Source organism: Siniperca chuatsi, linkage group LG11 (assembly GCF_020085105.1).
Source record: "Siniperca chuatsi isolate FFG_IHB_CAS linkage group LG11, ASM2008510v1, whole genome shotgun sequence".
Taxonomy (NCBI): domain Eukaryota; kingdom Metazoa; phylum Chordata; class Actinopteri; order Centrarchiformes; family Sinipercidae; genus Siniperca; species Siniperca chuatsi.
Window position 1 is genome coordinate 1259753 of NC_058052.1, and position 13480 is coordinate 1273232.

A 13480-nucleotide genomic window follows, 5' to 3' on the forward strand; every position below is an offset into this window, starting at 1 on the left:
GTGTGCCACACATGGAAAAACAAACTACTCCAGCAGGAAATTTACGGAAGTGGAAAAAAGTTGGACAATGTCAAAACTTAAAACTTGATTGCATCAACATTTGCCTTGAATGTTGAGGTTTCTTCTGTTTCATTACAAATTGTAACACAAACATTTGAAAGAAACGATGATGATCTATCAGTAGAGAGACAATATCACAGGTTTATATTTTGTACAAAGTAAAACCACCAACCAACCACACATGTTTAGGAAGGACCAGTTTAGGCTGCCATTAGTTTTGTTCGCATCTTTTCACAACATGGAACGTTTTAAGTGTCATGGAAGCGCTCAAAAGGCTCAGAAAATGTTTGCTATAGCATTTCTAAAAATATCTGATTCATGTTTGCATTAGTGTTTGCTTAGTGCCTGTTTATGTTTAAGGGTTACAGTTATAAAGGGAGAATATGAAACCTTGAAATGTGTTGCAGGTATTTTCAGGGAGCTATAATAAAATGTGTCCTCATATTTGTGTCCTGGAGTTATTTGTCAGCAGCTGGAGCTTTTTCTCGGCCCTCCTGCTGTCTGTGGGGAGCCTGGCTCTTTGCTGCTGAGTTATAACATGGTGCTGTTTTTTTGGGGGGGGCGCTCGGGCCAGGGTGATGCCCTCCTCTGTCACTCTGCCTGTCTCTCTGTGGTAGCATGCTCATATATGGCTCTCCCGCTGCACAGCACAGCGCTCTCTGGTTTTCCACTTGCACTGATCTTTTTCGACGGGGAGTTCGTCACGTGTGTTTCTGAGTGTAATTGGCCTGAAGATTGACGCAGAGCTGCTTTATCCAAATCGGCACGAGCTCACCCAGTGATCAAACGCGCGGTGCCAATTACGTCCTGTATGCAAATGAGGCTAATATCACGCGGAGATAAACATTTGCTTGTTTTTGTGACAAATTGCCTAATTTTAGAGAGAAAGTGTGAAGTGGGCTTCCTCTACTTTCTAATTGGACTCCTCCTCTCCGCCCTCTAATTACCGCTCCCCGGTATCTGACCGCCTCACACACTCTGGGGGGGGGGATAAGTGATACTACCTTTCAGTCAGAACTTAGTTACTGGCGGTCAGCCGCTGCTGCTGTTGGTGCATCACCGTGCGCCGGATGGGCTCGGCTCGCGCCTCGTTGTGCGTCACCCTGGAGAAGTGGCTCGGAGACGGGGTGGGACTGGAAGTCGGAAGTGTCCCTGCAGCCTGCAGCCCAGCGGCCAGCATGCGGCCGGAGAGACACCTGTGATCGGAGCTGCGGATTGTCTTTACTCTCCTGTCATCGCTCTGTGTACAACTTTACCACAGCCCGACAGCTTGCCCCCGCTTTGAATCGCTCTTGTCTAACTTACCACAGTCAGGTGCGACCCGCTGAGCCGCCATGACCTCTAAGGACGACTCGACATGCCCAGCAGGGCTGGAGGAGCGCAGGGGCAGTCCGCTGGATCAGCTCCCGCCGCCGGCCAACTCCAACAAGCCGCTGACGCCTTTCAGCATCGAGGACATCCTCAACAAGCCGTGCGTGAGAAGGAGCTGCTCCCTGAGCGCAGCGGCGCACCACATCTCTCCCGGAGAGAAGCTGTCCTCGCTGGGCCAGCGCCTGTCAGGCCGGGCGCTGCTCAGTCAGACCTCCCCGCTCTGCGCGCTGGAGGAGCTGGCCAGCAAAACCTTCAAGGGCCTGGAGGTCAGCGTCCTGCAGGCTGCCGAGGGTAAAAGACTGCCACGCTTTCCTCCAGTTCGTTTTCTTGGTTCTACGGGAATTATACGCACGCTCACTATTGTACCAGTAGGCTAATGCAATAGCAGTATTTCTTTTCTTTTAAGAAAAAAACTCCAGTTTTTCCCGCGTGCTGTGGGGAGAGAGACGTGATAAATGTATTTATTAATTCTATTTGTGATTCCAGAATAATTCTGCAACGTATTTTTTTTTTTATTTTATTTTTTTTTTTTGAAGTGCAATAACAGTGGGCCTAAATGCATTTACATTCGATGTATTATTAATTTAGTCAAACACTAGATACATGTTTACCATTGTTACATTATGGCACTACTAAAAATTGTGTTCACTTGAAATATAGCCTAAAATCATCATACTATTATCTTCATACAAATGAAAATAACAAAGTATAATCTAAATCAATTTTCAGATTGAATTGTCGGTCTTGTTTTCTGCTCACAGCGACAAGAGACCAACGGTGTTTTTAGAGGATGTTTTCGTGACTAATATCTGGCGTAGCAGCAGCAGTAATTTCAGCAATTCCATATTTAAGTTTGCGTTTCATTTATTTTAATAAATAACATTTACAGTGCAGGGAAACGGGAGGATTTTTATCTTTGGAAAGATACAGAAATCTGTCCAGGCAGCGTTCAGAATTTTAAAGAAATATGAGCTACATCTGATAATTGATCACATTGACTAGTCTGGAAAAAAAGTCATACATCAGTTATTACTGCAGTGGCTATGAAGTTTCTTGTGGCTCACAATTGGTTTTTGGACGCAGGTGCTTTGCTAACGGCCTGCAGAACTGGCTCGTGTTTTGATCTTATTTTGCACCTCATGTGACCTTATTTAACCTTTCTCTTAGGCCGAGACGGTCTGACGCTCTTCGGCCAGAGGAACACCCCTAAGAAGCGGCGGAAGTCCCGCACGGCGTTTACCAACCACCAGATCTACGAGCTGGAGAAGCGCTTCCTGTACCAGAAGTACCTGAGCCCAGCGGACCGGGACCAGATCGCCCAGCAGCTCGGTCTGACCAACGCGCAGGTCATCACCTGGTTTCAGAACCGGCGGGCCAAGCTGAAGCGGGACCTGGAGGAGATGAAAGCGGACGTGGAGTCCACCAAGGCCGCGGGCTCTGAGGCCTTTGAGAAGCTCTCCAAGCTGGCCGAGCTGGAGAAGTGCGCGGCCGGAGGTGTGGGCGGGGGGACGGTTCCAGCGCCAGGCCACACCGAGCCCGAGCCGGTCTCCTCCAGGTCCCACCACGACACCACCGAGAACCTCGACTCCGGCAGACCGCACATGTCGCCTCCTTCACCCGCATCGTCGTGGTACACGGGCCAGCTGAGCAGCCAGTGCTGCTCGGAGGAGGAAGACGAGGAGATTGACGTGGATGACTAAAGTACGTCCGTGGTCACCGAGACAGCGGCGTGAGGTGCCAGATGACGCGCTGTTTCCGCACAGAAACCCTGGCTTTACGCACGGGAACTATCCAGAAACATCAGGCCCACTGCTTTCTGTTGGACGGGCGCGCGCTCAGAAAACGCGTGGCACGTGACAGAGAGACATTCAGAAGGAAAAACGCCAAAAAGCAAACATGCAGGTGCGCACGAGCCGGTTGGTTCTGCTCACCATCACCAAAATATTCCACGCATGTTCGGAAGGCTCGCGGATGTTTCAGCTTGTTGATAACCAACTGTTCTGAAATGATAATCACACACACAAAATATGTAGCTGATAGCTTGTAATAAATCACGATTTAATATATTTATAATGCTTTGTACACCCTTTAAGTGCCTTTAGAATATACAGAACCCATAAAACTGTACAGACTGTAATGTAAACTATACGACGATGACGATTAAAAAACAACATTTGCAAATATTCCCCCTTTCGCACATTTCTATAAATGATTCCTACGGAATAGCTGCAGCGAGCCGGGCCTTTTTAATGTCATCATTTAGGTCTCTTCGTGTTTCTTCTGGGTCGGCCGCCCGTGTCCGGGGGTCCGGGTGTTTGGGAGGACGTTTGCCAAATCCATTTACAACAGCAACTTGCCCTCTGATCCCGTGCGTGTATTTTCATTTTTCTCTGTGAGAAACACAATCTGGAGCGAGAAGAGGCCCTGAAGAGACCGACAGAGAGTGTGTGTGTGTGTGTGTGTGTGTGTGTTCCCCGGGGCACAGTACGGAGACCAGCTTTCCCCCTGCAGCACCGTCCGGCGGGTCTCAGCGCACAAAGGCGGCCAGAGGAGAGTGTTTCCAGGCCATATGGTTTCCGGATTCTGCTCTCATTTACTCTCAGTCACTTTGATGGATCGACTTAACCCGTCTTTTCAGCAGCGTAGGCCCCTTTCTGTCGCACACAATGCAGACACGCTCGCTGCCCACTGCATTAAAACACGGCCATGAATGTGAATGCAGCTCAGTGGGCTGGTGTTGGGGCGGGAGCGCTAAAATAATTGACTTGAAGATGGCAGAGCTCTCAGTCACACACTTCATCTGCTCTTCATCTGCTCTTCATCTCTTCATCAGCTACATGCAGCATTTATGTGAGTTGGCAACAATAGAAATAGGCAGCCCGCAGTGGGAACAGGAACAGACAGCAGTCAAAATCCGTCAGTTTCTTTTCTAATTTTCACAGATGTCTATTATTTTTTTTAATGGTAGTTTGACGAGAAAAATTTTAACTCAAGATCCACTTTTCTCGGAGCTTTTAGCTGCACGTCACGGTCTTCATCATTGCTCAGATAGAGAATTTCCATGTAATATATATATATAGATATATATATATATATATTATATAAAAAATAATATATATTAAATATATATTATATATATATATATAAATCATTTTTTATATGATGTTAATTTTCTACTACTTAATATTTCCATGACAGGATCTAAACAGGTGCTGATGACCCATTCCCAAAGCCTGCTTACACTCTTGGCGCTCAGCTTGTGTCTTAGTGGAGGAGCTGTTTGAAAGGAATGGGGGCGGACTGGCAGCAAAACGCAGCCCGGGAATTTGCTGTCAAGTGGCCCCAATTTGATTCACCAAATTCGAACAACATGTTTGTCGATCAATGAATCATTGATTTCAAAAACCACAGCGTGTTCATTTGTTTGGTTAGGCTAATATGTAAAACGATGAAACTAATTGTCCAAGGTTTTCCTGCCCATGTCTGTGTACAGAAAGCACACATTAGAAGCTGAATTAATGTAATGATCACCTGACACCTGAACAGCCTGCTTTTATTATCAGAATGATTTAAAATATTGCAAAGCAGTCAGCAGTGTTTGAACACAGAACTAAATTAGAGCCAGCAGACTGCATCCGCAGGAGCAGCTATGTTCACACCGGATCCACAAAGCTGTCTCCAGAGGCCCCTGCAAAGACGCTCAACCCGCCCTGTCTGACTCAGCTTTGTTAAAAATGAAACAGACACCTTTAGGACGGTCTGACATGAGCATCAAACAGTGATGGTCCGCTGTGGAGTAAGTGGGCCTGTTCAACAAATCACTGTTACTGCTGCGTATCAAACAGGTTATGCCTTATGGGCTGTAATGCAAAACAGAATTGATCATCTAAGAGAAAAGGATCACATTTAGGCTGCGTGTTTATTTGACCCATTTACAGTCGAAGCTGATGACCTTTTTTTTTTTTTTTTTTTTTTTAAAAACACTTTAGAGAAATTTCACTCCTGTAAATGTTTGAGTGTGAGTGGTGAAACCCGGGCAGCGGTCGAGCTGCAGCCGGACTCCAGCAGCCAGCATGTGAGCATGACAAAGCTCCTGTCCTGTCCTCTCCGCCACCTGCAGCCCGGCTGCCTCTCTGGGCCATGTTTTGGCAAAGGATCCTCTCACTTTCAGCTGTGATGGCTGCTGCTGCCATTAATGCACAGCCGTTATATAGAGATATTAGATATTCAATAGGCCATCCTAGCTGCATATAGCCTATAGGCTGTAGCCTTTAATGCCGTGGATGGGAAGAAAGACCGGCCTCCGGGAAAATTCCCGAAATTCCCGATGGCCAGTCCGCGCATGCGCGTCACTCATACATTCATAAGCTCATAAATAACGAAAAGAAAAATATATGTTCTCTCCATACCAATTGTTTCTCCATATATAGAGGAAGAGATATTTTTCTTTTCTTTATACTTAATCTACTACCGTGCACCCAGGCCGCGTGGAGCCACATGCGTCAGGGTGTGCGGTACCGGAGGGCGCGTGATGCCCCGGACAGGGACACTCTTTTCATCAGAAAGCCTGGGCCACACTGCTGGGAAACATGGTTTTCTTTAATGCGGGAGATGTCGGCCAAACACTGCAGCACACCAACATACACGCACACGCGCGCGCGCGCATAGAGAGAGAGAAAAGAATCATTTATTCAATCGGCCGGAAAATTGAAGTTTGATGCATGGTCCCCTGCTTAAACAACTGGACCTGACACCGCCCCCTCCCTTTCTTCCTGCTGGACCTCTAAACAACTGGCTGCTGCCATCTGGGACCTGCCAACACAATGACATCTTCATATACAAGCGAAATATCCATGTGCATTAACAGCTTGCAGCTTTAACATATTATTATTAACAGCAGTAGGAGTATGATAAAGTATTAAACTCGAATGATGTGATATTTAAAAAAAATATTTGTCAATTTTTACTTCACTTATTGTTATTTAAATTATTATCCAATTTCCCACAGAGATCATTACTGTTTTATTTATTATTATTATTATTATATAATATAATAATAATAATAATAATAACAATAATAACAATGATGATGATGATGATGATAATAATATAAAGCTAAACAGTGGTCCACTTTTTTAACGGCTCCAGTTCCGGAAGTGAATTTGCCATTTATTCACTCCATTGACATTTCAGAAAATCCTTTTATGAAGAGTTTTCAGCCTGGAACCAAGCCAACCAGCTACGAGATGAATCGTGACCATAAAACATTTGATTCGGAGCAGAAACAAAGGAAAATGGAGGGGAAAAAAGGCAAAGGTACAAGACTGTGTACATAATTATTTTTAAGAGTGAAGGAACTACGCATCCCATAAATCATTGCAAATGATGCCTTTGTAACAACGTCCATCCTAACAATAGTAGCGCTACTTCTTGAATTTAACCTTTGTCATTATTATAGTGTTGTAGTGATTCTCTAAAAAAACGCAGCATGTCAGAAAGGGAAATCATGGCTGTGCTAAACGTAACGTAAAGGAATGTAGAGTTCAATGGTAGCAGTAACCAAATCCCCAAGAAGTGGCTTTGAAACCCACCAAACCCTGGAATTACAACTTCCAGGTCCGTCACATGATGCACACTGGTCCAAAAAAGACTTTGCATAGACTTACATTGTGAAGCGGCTGTAAAACGGTAAAACATTTTTTTGTCACAACCCTGGCAAAATGACAGAATTCGATCCATTTGGAAAGTCTAGAAGAGCCGCACAATTAAATCATTTCATCCCCATTCAAGTTAGCAGAGGGCTAAACCGGAAGTTAGCTGGCTCAGCCGGCAGAGTCTGTTGTGCGCTTGCTCTGTGGGCCACACGATGCGGAAGATCATTTTATACCAGGAAGTCAAACTTTTCTGGCTTCATGTTCCACTGAGCAGCTTTCATACAAAATGAGCGGAGGCCCCGCCTCTGATGCTATATCCAATTCTCTTTAAACATCCATGGCAATAATTCACTAGCTAAACTTGTTGTAAGTTGTAAGTGTGTAAATAAAGGGTTTTTTTTATTTCACTAGCCGTTCGCGGGTTTGCATTTGCGGGTGCGTTAAACATTTCCATGATAACATCTAGCTCCACCAATCAGAGACGTCACTGTAACACTTTAGGAATGTGGGTAGTGTAGTACTTCTCCATGAGATCGCGAATTCTTAAAACAAAGTTGATTTCATACAGACTTGTGGCTTCTACAGGAGCATATACCATCGTTTCACAATCTCATAGCTCAAGTCTTTTATTTCATAATGCGCTGTGCTGTCCTGTCCTCTGCTGTGCTGCCTTGTGCTGTGTTATCCTGTCCTCTGCTGTCCTGTGCTGTGCTGTCCTGTCCTGTGCTGTGCTGTGCTGAGTTGTCCTGTGCTGTGCTGTGCTGTCTTGTGCTGTCCTGTGCTGTGCTGTCTTGTGCTGTCCTGTGCTGCACTGTCCTCTGCTGTGCTGCCTTGTGCTGTGTTATCCTGTCCTCTGCTGCCCTGTGCTGTGCTGTGCTGCGCTGCACTGCGCTGTGCTGTGCTGTCCAGCGCTGTGCTGTCCAGCTGTCCTGTGCTGTGCTGTCCTGTGCTGTCCTGTGCTGTCCAGCGCTGTCCAGTGCTGTGCTGTCCTGTGCTGTGCTGTCCTGTGCTGTGCTGTCCAGCGCTGTGCTGTGCTGTCCTGTCCTGTCCTGTGCTGTCCAGCGCTGTGCTGTGCTGTGCTGTGCTGTGCTGTGCTGTCCTGTCCTGTACTGTCCTGTCCTGTCCTGTGCTGTGCTGTCCAGCGCTGTGCTGTGCTGTGCTGTGCTGTCCAGCGCTGTGCTGTCCTGTCCAGCGCTGTGCTGTGCTGTCCAGCGCTGTGCTGTGCTGTGCTGTGCTGTTCTGTGCTGTGATGTGATGTGCTGTGCTGTGCTGTGCTGTGCTGTCCTGTCCAGCGCTGTGCTGTGCTGTCCAGCGCTGTGCTGTGCTGTGCTGTGCTGTCCTGTGCTGTGATGTGCTGTGCTGTGCTGTGCTGTGCTGTGCTGTGATGTGCTGTGCTGTGCTGTGCTGTCCAGCGCTGTGCTGTGCTGTGCTGCGCTGCGCTGCGCTGCGCGCGCTGCGCTGTCCTGTGCTGCGCTGCGCTGTGCTGTCCTGTCCTGTGCTGTGCTGTCCTGTGCTGTCCTGTGCTGCCCTGTGCTGCGCTGTGCTGTGCTGTGCTGTGCTGTGCTGTGCTGTGCTGTCCTGTCCTGTCCTGTCCTGTGCTGTCCTGTGCTGTGCTGTCCTGTGCTGTGCTGTGCTGTGCTGTGCTGTGCTGTCCTGTCCTGTCCTGTGCTTTGCTGTGCTGTGCTGTCCTGTGCTGTGCTGTGCTGCGCTGTCCTGTCCTGTGCTTTGCTGCGCTGTGCTGTCCTGTGCTGCGCTGCGCTGCGCTGTGCTGTCCTGTGCTGCGTTGCGCTGCGCTGCGCTGCCCTGCGTTGCGCTGCGCTGTGCTGCGCTGTGCTGAGCTGTGCTGTGCTGTGCTGTCTGCTGCAGCTCTGACTGAGGAGCAGTGTGTGTTAAGCAGGTGTCTGTTCTCTGTGTTTCTATGTGTCAGGACAGAGCTGAAGAAATGAGCTGCCTCTGCCGCGGGGCACAGCTTGATTGATCACTAAATAGGGTGGATTTGAAAGTTTTAGTAATAACGTTCCTGTAGAGCCCCTTAACACTTCAAACTTCAATTTTACGGGCTATTGAACTAAGCGTGTCCCTGACAAAATTGATATATGTATTCATTTACTTTAACCGGTGATTAATTACTATCCACAAAGAGAATTATCCCAGACTTTCTCCCTCCCTCCTCTGAATTTGCATATTAATCAAATTCTAGTTGATAATTCAGATTGAGAAATGGATTTAGCAGTGCTGGAAGGCATAACTCCCCCCCCAAGCTGCTTGTCGAGTGTATTAAAATCAGAGATGCAGAACAAGCTCGGCTGGCTATTTGGTGAAAACAGAAATTGCATGTCCACTTTTATGATGTGTTCATGCTGAGCAGGCTCTTCTTAATGCAGCCTGTCAGAGCAGCCTGGGATTTACAGAGGGCAGGCAGGGAGCTACGGTGTGTGTACACGCATATGTGTGTGGGTGTGTGTGGGAGGTTAGTTAGGCCTGCGTATGTACAGTATGTAACATGGTTAGAAGAAGTCAGAATTATAAGAAAGTGTTGATGCAACCAGAGGGCTTCTCATGTGTGCATGCACTTAATCAACCATATATGCAAAACCACACATGCAGTTTCAATCTTCATAATATAAAGTATATACTGGTGTAACACAAATGCTATATATTTGGCCATTTGACCTTTTGTTATACAACGTGTAATCTTGCTAGTATCAGAATTTTCATGCACATTCTTTTAATTGAATGAATTGGTATGATTTATGTGTCCACTAGGAAGCAGTGTCACATTTAGCAAACCATAATGTGAAGAAAACGTAGAAGAAATCAAGAAACGGTGACGTTATAAAATATCCACCACTTCTGTGAATCTATCTATAATTTTGTCATCCTGATTGGCCATAATTTTATTATGTTGGTCTATTCTGTACACAACATCTACTGCATGTCTGTCCGTCCTGGGAGAGGGATCTCTCCTGTGTTGCTCTTCCTGAGGTTTCTTCCATTTTTTACCCATTAAAAGGGTTTTTGGGGGGGAGTTTTTCCTCATCCGAATGTAGGGTCTAAAGACAGAGGGTGTTGTATGTTGTACAGATTTTAAAGCCCCCTGAGGCAAATTTGAGCTGTGTGATTTTGACCCATAAAAATAAAATTGACCTGACTTGACTTAAAACAAAAGGGTATCAGATCAGGAGACACATATATTAATTCATTTGGAAGGAAATGACAAATGATCTATTTTGTCGTATATCTTGGGGGACTTGCTGTTTAATATTAACTGTATATATTTCTTACCATTAAATAGGCTTAGGGTATCATTCTAACAACTGCTACACCAAAAACTAGATCAAATGTACCATTTTCTTTTTCTCACAGGAAAAACCACAGCACCTGTTGTTTATTCAAATGTCAAAAATTATTTTGGCATTTACTTTACTTAACAAGAACATCTTGTGGCCATGTGAAAACTTTTATCTCTCAGAAGCAAAGATGGAAGTAGTGTGACGCTGTTATAGCACCACTAAACCTCTTAGGGAGAAGTTTGGTCGGGTGTGCAACATGTGTGACTTTGATACTGGAGGCTGCTTTTCACATACCAGTTTCTTACTAACAATCAATGTTGGCATCTTTTAACCTTGACCACGATCATTTCCTATGCATAACCAAATAGTTTTTGTACCTTGAGTGGAGATTGTTTTGTCAACTGCTGTTTCCAAGTTAAAGAATAAACGGTCAGGCTCACCTTTTAAGCCAACATGGATGAGAAGACCCTGCTGAGAATAATAGAAGGTTCCTCCAGTTCCATGACAACCGAGCAAACTTTATCTGCTGATGAAGACTGTGTGATATAGCCGAAAGTTCCAGAACAAGCAAGTAACTGGACCTTTAGTGGAGATTGTTTTGTCGGTTAGTTTGAAGGACTTGCTATCTAAATGCTGTTTTGGAGGCTTTTCCATGAGACTGGAGTAAAACTGAGTGGAACGTTTTGTATCTTAAATATCTGATGTCAATGTCAGTCTAAAACACAATTATTTATTTCCATATAACATTTCTTGTAAGCCTAGAGAAGTCCTGTGTCATTGCCAGAAATATCAAACATCAGTTTGAGGTGAAAGTAAAATATAATTGAGTTTTGTTTTAATGTTGGTATTATATCATCCTCAGATGACATAAGACAGACGCTTGTTATTAAAACTAATGCAACATGAAGACAGGGCCCTTTAACCAAAGCATGTAGGTACTGTCATCTGGGTTAGAGTTACCTTCAGTTCTGATGATTTTCATGTATAAAGAATAACTGTGGGTTCAGACCATTAGTTCACAAAATCCAGTTAAAAAAAGGCTGCTTTTCTTCGTTCCTGAAAAAGTTTGGAGATTTGGTGATACAAGTTTTTCTCCCAACAACAGCCATTGTATTGCTTTTCTGAATGTTTCAAACTGAATTTAGTCCACAGTGGGTCTGAGCTGTCCAGTGTGTGTGTGTGTGTGTGTGTGCGTGCGTATATGTGTATTTTGAGAAGCGAGGTTGTGACCGGACATCGGCGGTTCAATCCCCAGACCGGCAGGATAAATCTGGGTGGGGAAAGTGAGCAAGCAGCGCTTGCCCCTCCCTCATTATCACCACTGAGGCGCCCTTGAGCAAGGCCCATAACCCCAACCGCTCCAGTGGAGCTGCTCAGGGGCCAGCAGATCAGACTGTGGTTATTCTGGGCAGCTTCCAGGTGTGAATGTTCCTGCAAAAGAGAGGCTTCCTCTCAGTGAAACTTTCTTGACTAAAATAAAGGTTAAAAAAACGTGTGCAGTCGGTATAGAGGCACACTACAGACACATGCCTGTCATGCTCTGTCTGTGGAATAGCCACTCAGTCATCCACAGCAGCTGTTCCTCAGCTTACAGAGAGTCAGGACTCACAAGACAGCTTATCTGTCATCATCACATTATTACTGGGATAGTGTTACAGTGAAAAGCATCAGATCCAGGCCACAACTGATAATAGTACATGTACTGCGGGGTCTCAAAGGTGACCCTCCACTTTTCCTGTTAATCTGTATCTGTACCCTAATCTGTATCATGGATAATATTATAGTCAGTCTGTTGTCTTTCAACAATAAACACATTTTAATTGTCTATCATCATTTCTATTCCATCTGAAAATTGCGGCTAAGGTAAAAACTATAGTTTATTGTGAGATTATTTGGACTGTGCATATATATATGTAAATGCAAACTCCAAACCATCAAAAGTCACTATAGAACAGTTAAAGCTGATCCAGCTGTGATCCGGCTGTGCCGTCGTCATCAGAAATGGACATTGCTTCAAATAACAGTTCAGAGGAAAGGAAGTTTAATTTTTCTACAAACATGTTTCCTAGATTCCTCTCCTCTCTCCTTACATCTTCAGTGGGAGGGATGCAAGATGCAAGGAAAAGACGCAAGTGAGGGAAACGTTAATGGAATTAAGGGAATTGGAATGTGACCCATGTATGTTTTCCAGAGTGTCACCTCTCTGGACACGGAGCTCTCTGGAGCTCTGCCCTCCTGCAGCCACAGACACACCAGCAGCTTCCTCTCTGCTGCAGCTGCTGATTTGGCTCCTTTCTTTAATTCCATTCTCACACGGTTTATCAGGACTTTCATGTGACTTTGGTTGTTACTCTGTAACAGATGCGTCTTGAAATGTAGGGAAGTACAATACTTAACATGCCATATAAAATGAAAAACAGTTTTGTGAATGCTGACAGGTATTATTCCCAGGTCTTAGTAATAATAACTGGCAGCATTCTTAGAACATAGTTGATGCTGGAAAGACATTTTAATTAATTAATTTGCTCTTCCCCTCAATGATATTGGCAGGGCTGATATCTAAATGTGTCTTTATTGTATTTAATATTTGATTGATATATCTGGTTTTATGTGATATTAGTCCTAAATAAATTTTAATTTTATTTTGCTTTTATTTTATTTTATTATCTTGAGTACATTTGACATTGCAAGGATTATTTAAGGGCATTATTTTATTTTACCCAATTTACTTTATTTCCTGAAAGTCTGCTGTAATGTGTTATAACTTGATTGACTTGAAAAAGAGATGATTATATGTCTGATAAGTACAGCACAATGTCATCGGCATATAATGATATTTGACATGTTTGGTTTGCCAATAATTATTCCTTTTATATTGCTAACTGCCCTTATTTCTTAAAGCTAATGGTTCAATAATGAGGTTAAAGATGCTGGACAGTCCTGTTTAGTGCCTCTGTGTCGATTAAATGGCCTAGAGATTTGTTGATAGGTCCTTACTGATGCTTTCGGATTAGTGTAGAGCAAGCAAATTCAGTGACTGTAATGTGTCCAAAACCATATTTTCTTAAGATGTTAAATATAAATGACCACTCCACTCTATCA

At 44.6% G+C, this 13480-nt stretch overlaps 1 protein-coding gene across 1 annotated transcript; it reads left to right on the top strand.

Annotated features, from left to right (window-relative positions):
- Positions 1-302: 302 nt before the first annotated feature.
- Positions 303-3606, top strand: lbx1a (ladybird homeobox 1a). Its single transcript, XM_044214412.1, has 2 exons — positions 303-1722; positions 2599-3606. The coding sequence occupies exons 1-2, from the start codon at positions 1395-1397 to the stop codon at positions 3129-3131; spliced, it is 861 nt and encodes a 286-aa protein (XP_044070347.1). The 5' UTR covers positions 303-1394; the 3' UTR covers positions 3132-3606.
- The last annotated feature ends 9874 nt before the right edge of the window (positions 3607-13480 follow it).